At 47.6% G+C, this 15540-nt stretch overlaps 1 protein-coding gene across 5 annotated transcripts in view; it reads left to right on the forward strand.

Annotated features, from left to right (window-relative positions):
- KLHL3 (kelch like family member 3) overlaps positions 1 to 15540 on the forward strand; it is a 121016-nt gene that overhangs the window by 93518 nt on the left and 11958 nt on the right. For all 5 annotated transcript variants that reach the window (XM_045999936.1, XM_045999938.1, XM_045999937.1 and 2 more), the window contains 4 exons: positions 7583 to 7700; positions 8112 to 8309; positions 10029 to 10130; positions 13158 to 13286. In XM_045999936.1, coding sequence (XP_045855892.1) covers positions 7583 to 7700; positions 8112 to 8309; positions 10029 to 10130; positions 13158 to 13286 — 547 coding nt within the window. The remainder of the gene's footprint in view (positions 1 to 7582; positions 7701 to 8111; positions 8310 to 10028; positions 10131 to 13157; positions 13287 to 15540) is intronic.

Below are 15540 nucleotides of genomic sequence, written 5' to 3' on the forward strand. Positions count from 1 at the left end.
TTGAGAAGTCACTGATTGCCAGGCGCTGGGCTTGGTGCTAGAGCCCCAGAACCTCATGAGAACTGGTCCCTTCCCCACAGTGCTCCAGAGTCGGGAAGGGAGACAGACATTAAAGGACAATTAGAGTGGACCATGTAAGTGCCACAGAGGAGGTATGGGCAGGACAGTCAGGGAGCATGAAGAGGGGTAAGGGCTTGGAGAAAGCTTTCTGCCAGAGCTGATGCCTGAGCAATCTCCAAGGTCAAAGGGATGTCTCTGAGAGTGAACATCCAGAAACTGGTTTACATGACTGCAGGAGAGGAGGGCTAGCTCACCACCTTGGGTGACCACTTATAGAGTAAGTTGTACTTGGTACTCTGTTCCTTCCTTGGGTTACTGTCCTTATCACCCAAGGATAATTTTAGGATCATTTAAATAGGATTTCCTTACGTTTTAGACAAAGCACTTTATATATATTATTTTATCCTCATAACAACTCTGGAAGTTCTAATGTTGGAGGAAACTCCATGTTGGAGATTCAGTGGGATGGAATGACTTGCCCAGGGCTCCACAACTAAGTGGGCCTATGAGGACTCGGATCCAGGTCTGCAAAACCTGTACTTTTTGACCACTTCACAATACTAACTCCACAATGATGATAACAGCAGATAATAATGATAATCTCCCACCTGTGAGCCCTCAGAATGTGTCAATTCCTGGGCTAAGTGATGTCCATTTATTATCTCAGGATTTACATAAATATGATTATCCCCATCTGCACATGTGGAAATTGGATCTTGGGTTATGTCACCTACTCATTATGTACTAGTTATGTATATCTGCATTACAAATTACCCTAACTTTGATGGTTTAACACATTTAGTGTTTATTATCTCACAGTTTCCATGGGCAGGAGTCCCGGATTGGCTCTGTTGGGTCATCCTGGCTCAGGGCCTCTCATAAAGTTGGAGTTAAGCTCTTAGCTAGGACTGCAGTCATCTCAAGCCTCGTTTGGAGTTGTGAGGTGGGGGGACCTGATTTTGAGTTCATTGTTGGAGTTGCTTGTAGGCCTCCTTTCCTTACCCTCCGGGCCTCTCCATAAGCTGCCTGAGTGTGCTCAGAACATGGAAACTGGTTTCCCTCGGGGTGAGAGATTCTGCAGGAGGCCAGGCAGAGAGCCTGCCCAAGACAGAATCTGTAGTCTTTTAAGACCTGTTCTCCAAGTGATGGGACATTGTATCTGCTGTATTTTGTCTGCTGGGTGTAAGTCTGTAAGTCCAGCCCACCCTCAAGGGAAGGGAGGAGTAAGTTCCATGTCCCAAGTGGAAGGGTGTCAGATAATTTATTACATATCTTAGAAGCACAGCTAGTAAATAGCTGAGTTGACATTAGAACCCAGAAGGACTGACTCCAGACACTGTAGGTTGAGCTTTTCTATTATAGTGCCTCCATATTTCACAAAAGCATTTTTTCTGGGTACTGTGTGGAAAGAAACTCGATTTCTGCCCTCTGGGGACTTTTAAGAAGTCCCATGAGAAAGTAAAGTAGAAATATGAGTGGGCGGGGTACCTGGGCGGCTTCATCGATTATGGGTCTGACTTTTGATCTCAGGTCAGGTCTTGATCTCAGGGCATGAGTTCAAGTCCCATGAATTCAAGCTCCATGCTGGGTGTGGAGCTTACTTTAAAAAATATATAAATATAAATATAAATATAAATATAAATATAAATATGTATATCTCCAAATAAGTAGAGGAAGAGAAGTAGGGAGATAATTGGACTAGTTGAAGGAACAGCCACAAGAATTGGAAGGGCAGGCTAGTATTTCAGGCTTTCATGAATTCAATCCAGATAGGTTTTCTGACAGAGCACACTTTAAGAAACACAGCAGTGGTGAGGGATTTGAACTGTCTTCAGCAATTCTCAGCAGCGAACCTGTTCGCCAGCCAAGCCTGCTCCCTGAAAGAAATAGACTCTGCCTGGAGATAGCTGTAGGGGCTAATGAGAGTGTTTTTTCCTGAGCCATATATGCACAGATCATACTGACACATTCAAGCCGGAACAGCTAATAGCATCATCTGGGCTCCCACACATTCACCACCCAGCACTTCCCTGAGTCTGGGTTGCCATGGACAACCAGAGGCTGTCTCCCAGTCTCTCAAAACACTCCTACGTTACCCTCTTCCACAGATGGCAGCAGAGAAATGAGGTCCCAGCAAGATGCAAATGAACCTTTGGAGATGTACTGAGCCTGGTACTTTTCACTGTCATTTCAGTTCAAGTGACATCTCTATTCAGCTCTTTAAAAATGACACTGAAAAGCGATTTGGGCCAGAGGTAGGCGACTTCCTCCTGAGCTGGGCTGTCCTGCTTTCAATAGCTGGCATTGGAAACAAGGCTCCTGGCAGGCTGGGTAGGGTGACTTCTCAGTTGGGCCAGGCCCCTGGGTGGGCACTGCTCCTCTTCCATTGTGATCCTTCAGATGGATGCAGGGCATACCAGGAAAACACTCTGGGGTCCTGAAAAAGCCCCATGATCACCCTGGAATTAGTGGTACTCACTCAGCTGGTTACAGGTCATAAGTGTCTTTTTCTACCACTTACGGGGAGTCTGTATTTTAACAACTGCTTTAAACAATAGTCATGATGCTGGTGTCGACTGAATAATAGAAGCTAACATTTACTGTGAGCTCTGTGCTACGTGTTTGGTGTCCTTGAAGACTCCTGACACCCATGAGAGAAACATGCTATTATCCTGATAATACAGGTAATGAAAGTGGGTTTGGCAAGATTAAATGTCTTGGCCACGGTCATACAGCTGTGTGGTGACTGGGCTCATAGCTGAGTCCGGATGCGTCTGACTCCCAAGTCCATATTCCCACTCCTCCTTCCTTCCCTGGGTCTGGCTCTCACATTGCTGGTTCTCCACCTCCCACTGTCTCTGCACTTTGGCTGTCAGTTCTTGCCTCGAGCACCTGTTGCTCAGGAACCTGCTGGGACAAGTCTTCTGCCTCGACCTCGACATGCTCCTTCGGATGAATTGGTGTTAGCCCTGCGGCCCCACGCACCAGGGTAAGAGAGACTCTCGCTTCCTGCCCTGGCCCGAGGGACCGACTGGCTGGGCCTGCCTTCTGCCCAGCTCACCGGTCATGGAAGAGAGTTTGGACACACCCTCCACTCTTGCCTGATGAAAAAAAGTTTACAGAGCCCAGGTCATTCCTCTCACCATAGTGAAGAGTCTAATGACTCAGAGGTTAGGGTCATGACTGACAGGTGAGCCAGAAAGCTCTGCTCCGTTCCCCTATTGCATCTGTCCCTGACTGGTCTCGGGTACCGGGGACCTCATGGCTCTCACACAGAGCAGTCATCGTACTTTGACTCACATGCCTTCACTTCCCTAGGCGCAGTGCTGGAGTCTAAATCCTCCATGGAGGGAGATAGACTTATATATTTATTTTAAAACCACCTTGTTAGGCTGGGAGTGAAATTTCCTTCCTAAGGAATCAGGTAGTCTTTCCATGGTCTCACTAAGCTCCCTACAATAAATGGCCATTTGACTTTCCAAAATTAGAGTGTTTCCCTTGGGACTTGTCCAACAGCCTTGCCACCCGTAGTTGAGTCTGGCTCACCTGTGATCTGTCAACCGGAGTTCTCCATCCACCAGAGCTTCTGCAGCTTTCAACACCGTAGCTCTTGAGACTTGGGGTTAGGACCCTGTGGTGTGCTGCCAGACTGCCAAGTACACTGCAGTTCTTGAACAGGAGTAAATTATGTTTGGTCTAACATAACTGTTAGCTCAGAACCAGTTCTTTATTGTGATGCCAGTATGACACCTGGTAGTTCTTATTCAGAGTTACCTTAAAGGACACCTGTTAAAAGTAGCAATTATTAAACTGATTGGATTCAGTAGTTTCCATTATTGGCATTATAAGTTTTTAGTAAATTGGGACTTAAGGGTGTGGGAAAGAAAGAAATATGCCTGGGAAACATCCTGGGCCTGAGTTTTTCTGGAAATGTAAAATGAGGGCTTGCAGGAGAGAATGTGTCTAAGTGTCTTCATGCCTGACATCTTGTGGTCTTCCTAAGTAGCTAGAGGTTTATAATTTCAGAGATGTCATGCATGTAGACTTGAGGGAGTACTCCTTTTTGTCTAATTGGTTGCTAAGATCAGGTATCTATGGAAACAGCCATCCGTTAGTATTCAAGATAGGAAATTTATTTCTTTTACTCTGCACAATTACTGCAACAAGTATAGTGTTCCTTGTGTGATGGCTTCTTGCCATCAAATTGGATTTCTTAGGCCTGTGAAAGAAGCAGAAAATACACCTTCTCCTCCCCCTGCCTTGAGCTACCTCCACAGTCTCAGAAACCAGTGGTCCTACCCCACAAAATCTCATAATTACTCTTCCCAGATTATTGTGCACGTTTTGAACATCAAAAGCCATGTCTCAACAGTGCCTTATGAGCTCCAAAGCAAATTTATTTTCAAAACCTTGCTCTGTATTACTTTTGTCTTTCTACTCAGGTTTTACCTTACCATTGAAGTGTTTGCATTTGTATAATACTGTTTCTGTGTGACTGAAAATTCTCAGAGATGAGTACTGGATTTTCTCTGGTATGACTATACCTCCATACTCCTATCATAAGATGGTTTCTGGGGCATGGTGAGGTTCCTTGAAAGCTTTGCTTATTTTATTTTATTTTTTAAAACTTTATTTTTTAAAATTTTACTTACAGAAGAAGCTTGTTAACTTGTACAAAGAATAAGCAATCTTTCTTCTGGTGGTTGAATGAAAAGATGGAAAAAGTTCTCTTTTTCTCATTTTATGTATTTTTTTCCTCTCAAATTCTGTCTCCAGAATTGTAATCTGGTGTCCAACATATCCTAACCCCAGAAAGTGACATTCTGGACTGTGTATTTTCTTTCATTTAACTCTGTATTTTTTTGTTTGGCTTTTTGCATATGCTACTGACCATTCATTTGTTCCTTCTTCCAAATATCTGAGTCCTACTTTTACCTGGCACTGTTAGGCCCTAAGATTATCTTGGTGACTGGGGCAGATACACTTTCTGTCCTGGCAAGGTTCACCATCTCACCAGGGAGACAAGGTAGCCAGGCAGCCACAGTTTTAATGAGAGAATCCAGGGTATGTGTGGTCTCAGAGAAGGGACAGTAACTCAGATGTGAGAGCAGAGAGGTTGTCTTGGAGGAGGTGACAGTCAACTAAGACCTGAAAGACAAGCGTGTGTTAGAACAGAGGGATCCAGACAGGGGGAAGGATGTTTCATGGAGAGGGGACAGAGGCTGTGGAATGCCTGAGGTCGTTGCAGAAAAAACTAGAACCTGGTTTTGTTCTCGCTTAGTCCCCAAAACCAGATACCATAGAAAATCGTTTCAGTATTGTGCCTTCATTTTAGCCTTACCAACTCAAAACCAGGACAGTGCACATTTGAGGCATGTTTAAGAATGTGCAGCAAGTCCCTGGGCCCCGGAGGAGTAAGGTGGGCATTGTCTGAGTTTGCCAAGGGGCTGTGTCTATTAACATCCCCCCCTCAAACTGTTCATGGATGCTTGTCTAAGCAAAGAATTACAGAAAGGAAGTAGAGTCGAATTCAGCTTTTCTCTGAAAAGGCCACTCCTGGCACAGGACAGCAGACCCTCTGAGCTGTGTCACGGGGAGCCAAATGTGGAATGTTTATTTCCAGGAACAGTCTCAGTATCTCTAAGCTTAGACTGCTTGTCCTGGGGTCCTTTGGAATGTTCCAGAAGTCAGAACAGACTTCTCAGTTTTTGAACATTGGATACCCACATTTGACCACAGATGGCTGTGACCATTCATGTGGGCAGTGGGTGAGCCTGGTTCTCGAATCTTGGGGCATAAATGATGGATGAGCAGTAGTTGTTGGCCCTGGTTCTGCCTCCTGGGGTAGATACTGGTCACCCGAGGCATGTACTCCTGTGAACTCACATAGATATTGCTCTCCCCAAACATTTATTGTGGAGAAGTGAAAGTACCATGGTCATTCATAATGGCAGAAATTATTAATGGAACATCAGCAAATCCCTGCAGTCCAAGGGTGAAATCAGTAGTTATCAAAGTATGAATCTTGGAAGAGCAGCATCAGCCTCAACCCAGAACTTGTTAGGGATGCCCATTCTCTGTTCCACTCCAGACCTGCTGAATCAGCACCTCTGGCAGGGGTCTGGTAATTTGTGTCTTTACCACCCGCGAGGTGATTCTGATGCACACTGAAGCCTGAGAACCACTGGAGAAAATAATACAAGCTACAGGTAATGAGAACATCCTGAGGCTCCTACTGATGAGCGGCCTGTGATTTCCACTCCTTTCTTGTCATATAAGAAGGCATCTTGGAATGCCAGTGAGCGGGATGTCCTTATGGGGACAACCGTGAATTTGCACAAGTTTATTAAAATGTGTAAATTTATTTATTGATCAATAACATGAGACAAAAGTCACAGCAACAGGGATACCACAGTTAAATGCTATCGTTCTTTTATATAGGTGCAGCAGTGGCTTTCATTCTTTCTTTTTCTGACAATACCCTATAATAAGAATTATGTTTAAATTGTTATCCAGGAGACACCTACATGTGTGTATAACCCCAACAAATGTTTCATGAAGTAACATCCTTATTGTACTTTCTGTGCTGCTCTATGAAAAGTATGCTGGTTGCAAGGCATAAAATTCATTTCATGACCCACTCATGAAATGTGACCTGCAGTTTGAAAAACATGGGTATAGTGAGTTGTCTTTGTGGGGACCCTGTCTCTAGAGCAGGAGAGGGATGGGGCTGCCTTCACCTCCAAGTCAGGTAGACTTGGTTTTTGGTCTCTGTTCTGCCGCTCTCTGCTGTGTGACCTTGGGCAATTTACTTGTGTTCTCCGAGCTTTAATTTCCTCGTCTGTCAATTTGGATAATCTCTCCCTCACAGGGTTATGGTGACACGTAAGTGATAACACCTCACACAGTGACCGGCAGTGTTAGCTACTGTCATACTTGTGGGAACAGTATTGCTAGCACTATTTTTCAGTAAATCATCAGTTACATACATTTTGGGGGTCACTTCTCCAAAGCCTCTTTCACAGTTTTGCCCCAAATTTTAACGAATAAGTGCTCCCTGTAGTCTGTGTATTCAGAAATACTTCTGAAGTAATTTTCTCTTAAAAACATTCCCAAATTCTGTATTGTATTCCAAAATAGATTCAAGTTTTGATATATATTTGGAATATTTTGTTTTGATACAAAATTTCATCCCCCTAGCCCAAATCCTTGAGGTCAGCAAGATTGTAGATCATGCCCTGAGTATCTACACGTACCACCAGCATAGCCCAGAGCATAGGTATGTAGGAAGTGTAGACCTCATGATGGTGTTTCTGTGGCAGGATGCCCTTGCAGACTTTTCTTGAATTGTCCTGTTTGTTGGTATTTTGGGGGTAGCATCTCCATGTATGTAACTCTGTAAGGTGGCATGTCAGGTCACTCGTGGACCCCGGGCAGTTGGCATGTGCAAGGACCAGGGATTGATCACACAAATATCCATTAGCTGGGGAGACCCAGCTAATGTCTGTTTGTCTTTCTGGAGGTCATGATTGTGGTTGGTGGCCAGGCCCCCAAGGCGATCCGCAGCGTGGAATGCTATGACTTCGAAGAAGACCGGTGGGACCAGATTGCTGAGCTTCCCTCCAGGAGATGCAGAGCAGGTGAGCGGCACCATCTGTCATCTCGCAGCCTGCCTTTCCCCAGCTTGTCTCTGCTTACTGCCGGAAATCCTCCCTTGCTTCTTATTTCCACAAACATCTGTGCATTAGAGTCTCTTCCTCTTCCTTCTCCACTTGCCCAGTTTCTGGCTGCCCCTTCTGGGGTTGGTTCTTACGTGTGTGGTGACTTCACGCCAGGTCAAGTACTTGCTTGAATCACACAACATTGGAAAAACGTATGTGAATAGAAATCCAGTGAGCCCCATGATGACTTCCGGTTCTGTGAAGTTAGAGATCACTGTCTGTGGTGACTTATTCATGGGACCGTCTGGCTCCCCCGTTGTCACTCAAAGCCACTGCATGAGTGATTGGCCACCTGAGATGACCTCGTTGTCTTGGTTTCCTGTGCCTCAGGTGTGGTGTTCATGGCTGGTCACGTGTATGCCGTGGGCGGGTTTAACGGCTCTCTGCGCGTGCGGACAGTGGATGTGTATGATGGCGTGAAGGATCAGTGGACGTCCATCGCCAGCATGCAGGAGCGCCGGAGCACTCTGGGTGCGGCCGTGCTCAATGACCTGCTCTACGCCGTGGGGGGCTTTGATGGCAGTACTGGTAGGTCTGGGATGTGGCCCCCGCTCCTCCCAGCCTGGGATAAGCCCTCAGTGCAACCCTGGTTTGCTCAGCCACTTCTTGGGCCAACCTTCTGTCCATCCATAGCTCCTTCCTCAGTAGCATACCCCTTCTACCTCATCTATCTTGCTTGCCAGAGCCAGGCCTTCCTACACACAGAATACATAACTGCCCACATGCTATCATTTCTAGGACTCTGGGAAGGATCCTGCACTCAGAAGAGGTCCTTTTCTCCTTTCTATTGTTTGGGAACCCATATTTTTCAAGACAAGACTTAGAAAGAGAACATACTCAGCTTCAGGGCATCTCAGGACTGTCTGAAGCCTCTGCTGGATGCACAAGGGACCTGGGGTTCAGCCATGGGAGAGACCTGGCTCAGGCCCTTCCATCTTTGTCCATCGCCTTTTTACTGCCCCACAAAGCTTTGCCTGGTTGTGCCACCACAGGAATGTCCCCTTGCTCCTGGCTTCTAGGTCGCTTTAGAGTTCAAATCAGAAACTACAAATAGACATGGACTTGGAGAGATTATCTCATCTCTCCTGTACCTCCAGGTGAAAGTCTCTGTGGACACTAACTCTGTTATACTGAAATCCCCCCCAGGGATGTGGAAAACAATTTTTTTTGTTTGTTTTAAAGATTTTATTTATTTATTTGACAGAGAGAGAGATCACAAGTAGGCAGAGAGGCAGGCAGAGGAGGGGAGGGGAAGCAGGCTTCCTGCTGAGCAGAGAGCCCAATGTGGGGCTCGATCCTAGGACCCTGAGATCATGACGTGAGCCGAAGGCAGAAGCTTTTAATCCACTGAGCCACCCAGGTGCCCCGAAAACAGTATGTTTTGACTTCTGTGAATTTTCATTTGTGTCTTTACCGCTTGGTAAAGTCTTTCCCAGTCTTCTCTTTGCCTCACTCATAAAATTCCAGGGTGTGCGGCAACTCCAGGGGCTGCCTTTGGTGGGTAGGACCTGAGTAATAAGGAGAAAAAAAGGGAGTGGATTGTTTCTTTTGGAAATTGCTCTCAGCCGCAAGTAGGAAACCTCACTAAACTGTGGCAGAAACGATTGAAAGATACTGTTTTACCCATGGGACAGGGAGTCTGGAAGTTGGCAGTTGCTCACTTCATCCGCTTGCTCAAGAATATTGGGGCCAAGCTCTTTGAGCATCCCTTGGCTGTACCCTCCTGATCAGAAGGTGTCCGTTACAGCTCCATCCAGCTACATTTGTATTCCAGGTAGCAGAAGGCAGGTTGGTGTTGGCACCTGTATCAGAAAAACAAAGGTTATTTCAGAAATGCCCATGAGACTTCTACTTGGGCCTTATTGACTGGGTCATCCCTTTAGGGGTTCTGGGAAGGTAAGTGTTGAGCTTTCTGGCTTCTAATGTAGAGGAAGGGAAGGCAAAAGAAGGTATTCAATGAGGCAAGCTCAGATTTTCCCTCCGTTCTGTAGGAGTAACAGTTTACATTCACAGGGCAGTAGTGTTGTACCCCTGTGTCCTCTCTTGACCCGCCCTGAGTCAGACCTCAGTGGACATCTCAGGTAGACTCACTGTAGATGTGCTGCAGGGAGGTGCCCCAGCCTGCATGGCGAGGGAGACGTGGTGCTCAGCCACACACGTGGGTTTTTCACCCTTTCCCCAGCCTCGCTTTGGCACACTGGGTGATGCCTCCCACTGTAGAAATCTCACGAATCTCTTGTCTCCCAGGCCTAGCATCTGTGGAAGCCTACAGTTACAAGACCAACGAGTGGTTCTTCGTGGCCCCAATGAACACGCGGCGGAGCAGCGTGGGTGTGGGCGTCGTGGAGGGTAAGGAATGGCAGGGGCTGGTGACCCATCCATGCCCTAGCCCGCGGGTCAGGTCCCAGTGCCCTGGCTCTGCTTCTCCCATGAAAGCTCTGAGGCAGGTACTACCATCTTGATGGAACAGGTGGGGAAGGTTGAGGTGCAGAGAGCTTCAGTTATGGGCTCAAGGCTGGCAGGTGGTCAGCTGTGCTGGGAAGAGTACGAGGAGTCTGAGGGGAAACACGGGGCTGTCCCTTTGCCGCTTGTCACCGGTTCTGTCATAGGTTGAGGAATCTAGAGTCAGCATATAACCTAGGAGTATACTGGGGTGGGGGTAAGAGTCATTTTGTTTAATTTTGTCCTCCTCTGCCTCTGTTGACCATTAACACATTAACAGAGCTTTGAGTGGGGTGGGCATTTCTTCCCAGGTCTGATTACTGTCACTGCAAGTCAGGTGGGTGGTGGAGTCCTGCTATCATCAGGAAGGTTGTGTGGGTGAGGTGGGTGGGAGGGATGAGGTCTGGGGCACACTTAGGGCTCTGTAGTCTATAATGCGCTCTTTTATATGCACATTTTGTTCCCCAAATCCTTTTGAAGGAGGTAGCTGGAGCTTAGGTGTTCTCCATTCTCCACATAGGGCAATGGAGTGTCAGAGTGGGGCACGTGATGGGCCCATTAGTCGAGAGCACAGCCAGTCCTTGAGCCCAGGTCTTCTGATTCCCAACTCAATGCTTTTTCCATTATGCTACACTCTTTCAGACCATTAGCCAGTGCTAATAGGGAGTTTTATAAATACATGTGAATTTAGTGTATTAAAGCATAGAGTATGATTTGGACTAAAATGTTATCCTTTGTAGGACAACGCTGATTCATTAGCTTGTCCTGAAAGAGGGAATTTAGCTAGAATATCTGTGCATTTAGACTTGTATGCAGACATTCTCTCTCTCTCTGTCTCCCTCTCTCTGTCATGTTCACTCCCAGGAGCACACGTACTTGCTTTGGGGAGAATGTAATGTGCAGTGATTAGACATTAGCAGAAATATTTTCTCTAACTGCATATCTTGGTTTGTACCAGCTATTACATAAGTTTCCACTTAAAAGTACACCACCCTAACATACTAAATAAGTCATCTTGGGGAGCACAAGGATTTTGTCCTCCTCTCAAGATAAATTGGTTTTTTTTGCAATCTCATCCATCCTCCTGGTGGAACAGAAATTGATTTGTCTGCCAAACGTAAGTGCTTTGTCTAGCCACCTTCCCATTTCCCCCCTTGTTCCTTAGCCAGGAATATCAAACAATAGAGTAGGGGTTAAAAATAGCAAGTCCCTGTTAATAGACTCAAGGAGAAACCTTGAGTGGGTATTTTTTCAGCTGACGCAAGGTTGAGATGGTTGGTGGGGGTTTGAGAAGTTGCTTCCATGATAGTGCTTTGAAATACTCCCCTTGACAAGGGCTCCTCAGAGCACGTTGTGTGTGTGGAGGGAGTACTGTTTTGTTGTGTGCCTGTTGACACAGAGGGCAGCCTGGCAACGTGTTGATCTTGTCACCCTGACTTTGAAGCTCTTTAGCTCGGGTTTACCTGGGGCAGCAGAGGGTCGCCCTCACAGCTCTGATGAGGAGGGTTTCACGGGACCTCTGCTTGCCTGTGGCCTTATAGATACAACTCTCCACGTTGTCACAGTACTCTCCTCCCTCTCCCTGTCTCCTGCCACGGCTGCCCGGTCTCAGTGACTCTGGGGTTGTCCTTGGGAGCTTCTCGTCTCCTCTTTACCCCAGGCCTTCCTCCCCCTGGCCCCGAGTGACTTAGGCTTTGGTGAGCGGTGGGCAGCTGTGTGGGCCGTGGTTGTGTCCTGGCCAGCACATGTCGCAGAAACAGCCTGGACCCTGGGAGAGCTTCTGGATCAGGCATTTTTCTTCTGGCTCAGGTGAGGGCAGAACTGGGGAGGAGGTATCCCTTTCTTTTAGAAGGTCCACTGGAAAGGGGCAGAAAACAAAACCAGCCTCATTGATAGAGGAAGAAATAATTTTACATATGATACAGCAATAGTTGTGATGTACAGCACAGTTTTGAGCCTCTTTCTAACTTGAAAGAATTGCAGACTTCCAAATAATAGTTGTACTTTTGTTATCTCTCCCTTAGTAAAGCATATAGTGACAAAAACCCCCTCTTTTAATTGGTAACTATCAAGTGCATTTGCATTGGGTGGTGGTTATTTAGTGTACAGCTAGGGTTTAAGATCTTTGTCATCACTCTCTCATTCCCCATCGGTCTGTGCCCACAGGTGTGGTAGGACTTCCCCTGCCCCCACCCCAACACATGGGGAGGGAGACAGAGGGAGGGAGAGATAGGAGACCTACCATATTTCTATCTCTGCTCTGGGAAAACGCTAATGCCAATTTCCTGCCCCTTGTCCAGCCTCACGCCCAGCTCCAGGCAGAAATGATGCTTTTGGGTAGCAGCTTATGGTATGTTTATTTTAAAAGTGGGTAATGGTGCTTCAGGGATCTTGTGTATGGCTCCAACATCACAAGGGAGGAGGTAGATGAATTCCAGCCATCCCAGCCCGGAGTGCACACAGAGCACTCCACCCACATACTCCATTTGCGGCATTGTGGACAGAGCACACAACTGATGGTGAAGACAGGCTTTGAGTTCTCACTGAAGAATATTTTCCCATCTTTGTTTTGTCTGTTGTTCTGAGCCTTCAGCCAGAAAGTCAAGCAGCCTGCCTGGAGCTGGGGCCCTCTAACTTTCTGTATCTTTGTTGCCTTACTCTGAAGAAGGTCTCGTAGCGTGCTAGCACGAGTAAGCCAAGTCCTTTTGGAGCCAGGCCAGAGCTTTGCAGGGGTTATTTAGGGTGCTTATTTAGAAAGATGCCCAGTACTGCTTCAGGGAGCCTCACAGCTCACGAGGAAGTAAAAGGCAGAGATGTGAAGCAGGCTTAGTCTGGTTTGTGGTCTGTCCGGAGGAAAGGGGCCCTGGACTCTGATGGAGGTAGAGGGGCCCCGGTGGGTTAAAGATGGAGTTTCAGCCTCTGCCTCTGTTCCAGGGAAGCTGTATGCTGTTGGTGGTTACGATGGGGCTTCCCGCCAGTGCCTGAGTACCGTGGAGCAGTACAACCCGGCAACCAATGAGTGGACATACGTGGCGGACATGAGCACGCGCCGCAGTGGCGCAGGTACGGGGCCGGGTAGGGTGGGGAGGCTCGGGGCGCGGGCCTTGTCTGGTCCGCTCTCAGGCGGGACTGGGCCCCAGCAGGTGCACAGTCTACCTTATCTTCCCTTCCCTTCCCAGTCTGTTCTCTACACTGTGAGCTTTGTTGTTTGTTTTTTTGAGACCACTCATAAAGGTCATATGATATTTTCTTTGTCAGACTTACTTCACTGAGTATAATGCCTTCAAGGCCTTTCTTTTTCTTTTTTTTTTTAAGATTTTATTTATTTATTTGACAGAGAGAGAGATCACAAGTAGGCAGAGAGAAAGGCAGAGGGGGAGGCGGAAATAGGCTCTCCACTGAGGAGAGAGCCCGATGCAGGGCTCATTCCCAGGACCCTGAGATCATGACCTAAGCTGAAGGCAGAGGCTTAACCCACAGAGCCACCCAGGTGCCCCAAGGCCTTTCTTTTTTATATACTTTTTTCTCTTGTATTTTTGAAGATCGAGTTGTGATCTCACTTTATAGTAACAAATATGTGACCACTTCCTCAGCAGTCCTTAGAAATTATGCCATTTTAATATTAAAAAATCTTCGTGTGCTCGCTGGTTAGAGAAGAAAAAAAGGTGTATGGTCCCATTTAAGAAGCATTTGTGTTTGGAATGCTATTTTTAGTGGGCTTATTTCTGCTGATTCTGACCAGTCGGCCCTTCCTGAGCAGAACGTGAAGCAAATGCCTAGAGGTCCCAACACCTGTGCTTTAGTGCTGGGTCTGCTCGAACTTGCCTTGTGACCTTGGGCATGTCCCTTCCTCCTTTCTGGCCTCCATTTCCTCAGATGTGAAATGAGTGGGTTGGAGTAGACATTCCTTAGGGGCCAGTGCAATTCACACATCTCATGCCTCCCCTCCCTTCATAGAGCTCTTGTGGTATCTGTGGTGTATAGAGGCTTGGTAGAGTTGTCTTGGTACCTCCTAGGAATCCTCTGTGACTTTAGGTGTGAGATCAGGTTCAAAGCTCAAGGATGTAGGGACAGCTCAGGAGGAGTGGGGCAGCCCCGAGATAGGGGGCTGCTTCTAGGAATATCTCAAGCAGAAAGCCTGGAGGGGCAGCCCCAGGTGGACTCCCCGACCTCCCTCATCTGCCTTAGATCTGCTTCTGGAGGCGGACCTCTCTGTCTCTCCAGGCTCTCCAGGGGTTATTGCTGCGTGGAACTTTCTTGAGCTGCTCTGCACTTTTCCCTGGGCTAGCGGCCCTCGACAGTGGCATCTCTACTGCCTGTGTCCTTGGGTGAACTCAGTTTAGGGGATGCTTTTTCTCCTAGAGGTGGACTCTCTACTCACCTTACTGTTGGAGCCCTGGCGTCAGGCTCCCGGATCAGCTTTCGTTTTGTGCTTTGTGTCCCTAAAGATTCGAGAAAGCCGTATCTCTGGAATGGAGAACCCACATACTTGTGATGGTGGGTGTTCTTTGGTGGCCAAAGACTCAAAGACTGAGGCCTCTGGCTGCCTTTGGTCCTTTGAAGGGCCAAGAGCTGCTGTGACTTGGGGTCTGGGAGACCTCTGTGTGAACATTTGTGCAAGAGGCTACGGAAGGGCAGGAGGGGCCCCCAGGGCCTGGAATGCTGCTTGCTTCTTCAGTAGAGCATGAGCCGTGCTAGCAGATGGTTGGGGGGTAAAGAGTTCATCTCTGGGAGCCAGGCTGAGCTAGGTCCTGCTGAGCACAGAAGAGGGGCAGATGAGGCTGCTTTGGAGCACACTGAACAGTCTTAAACCCGGGTCTGTTAGCTAGCCGTTGTTGATACAATACCACCATCTGCTGTTGGTTTCGGGCAACTGTGAGGAACTGCTAGCACAGCCGCGCCATTGCTAAGTGGGATTTTACGTATCGTGTCATTCAAACAATAAACCCAGTACCCTCAGGCACAGGAAACAGATGTGGTAAGACAGATAGGGTCCTTGTCCCTGGGAAGCTTACATCATAGAAATCGAGGTCTCACGCTTGGCTGCACATCCCAGTCACCCGGTGTCCTTGTTCTGATTCCCAGCCAGGGTCTCCAGGAGGGAGGCCCCGGAATCGCTCTTTTCAACATCTCCCCACCCTATCGAGATGCAGCCTACTGTGGGGCAGGGTGATCTGTGGGCCCCTGGAGCTCCCTGTGCAGTCCAGCTCCCTCACTTTGCAGGTGGGAGAACTGAGGACCAGAAAGGGCAAATTAGAGACTCTGATCCAGACCCCACGAGTCCTGGCCTCCACATTAGTTGCTCTTTCAGGGATCC

The sequence above is a fragment of the Meles meles genome, chromosome 3, assembly GCF_922984935.1.
Source record: "Meles meles chromosome 3, mMelMel3.1 paternal haplotype, whole genome shotgun sequence".
Lineage (NCBI taxonomy): Eukaryota > Metazoa > Chordata > Mammalia > Carnivora > Mustelidae > Meles > Meles meles.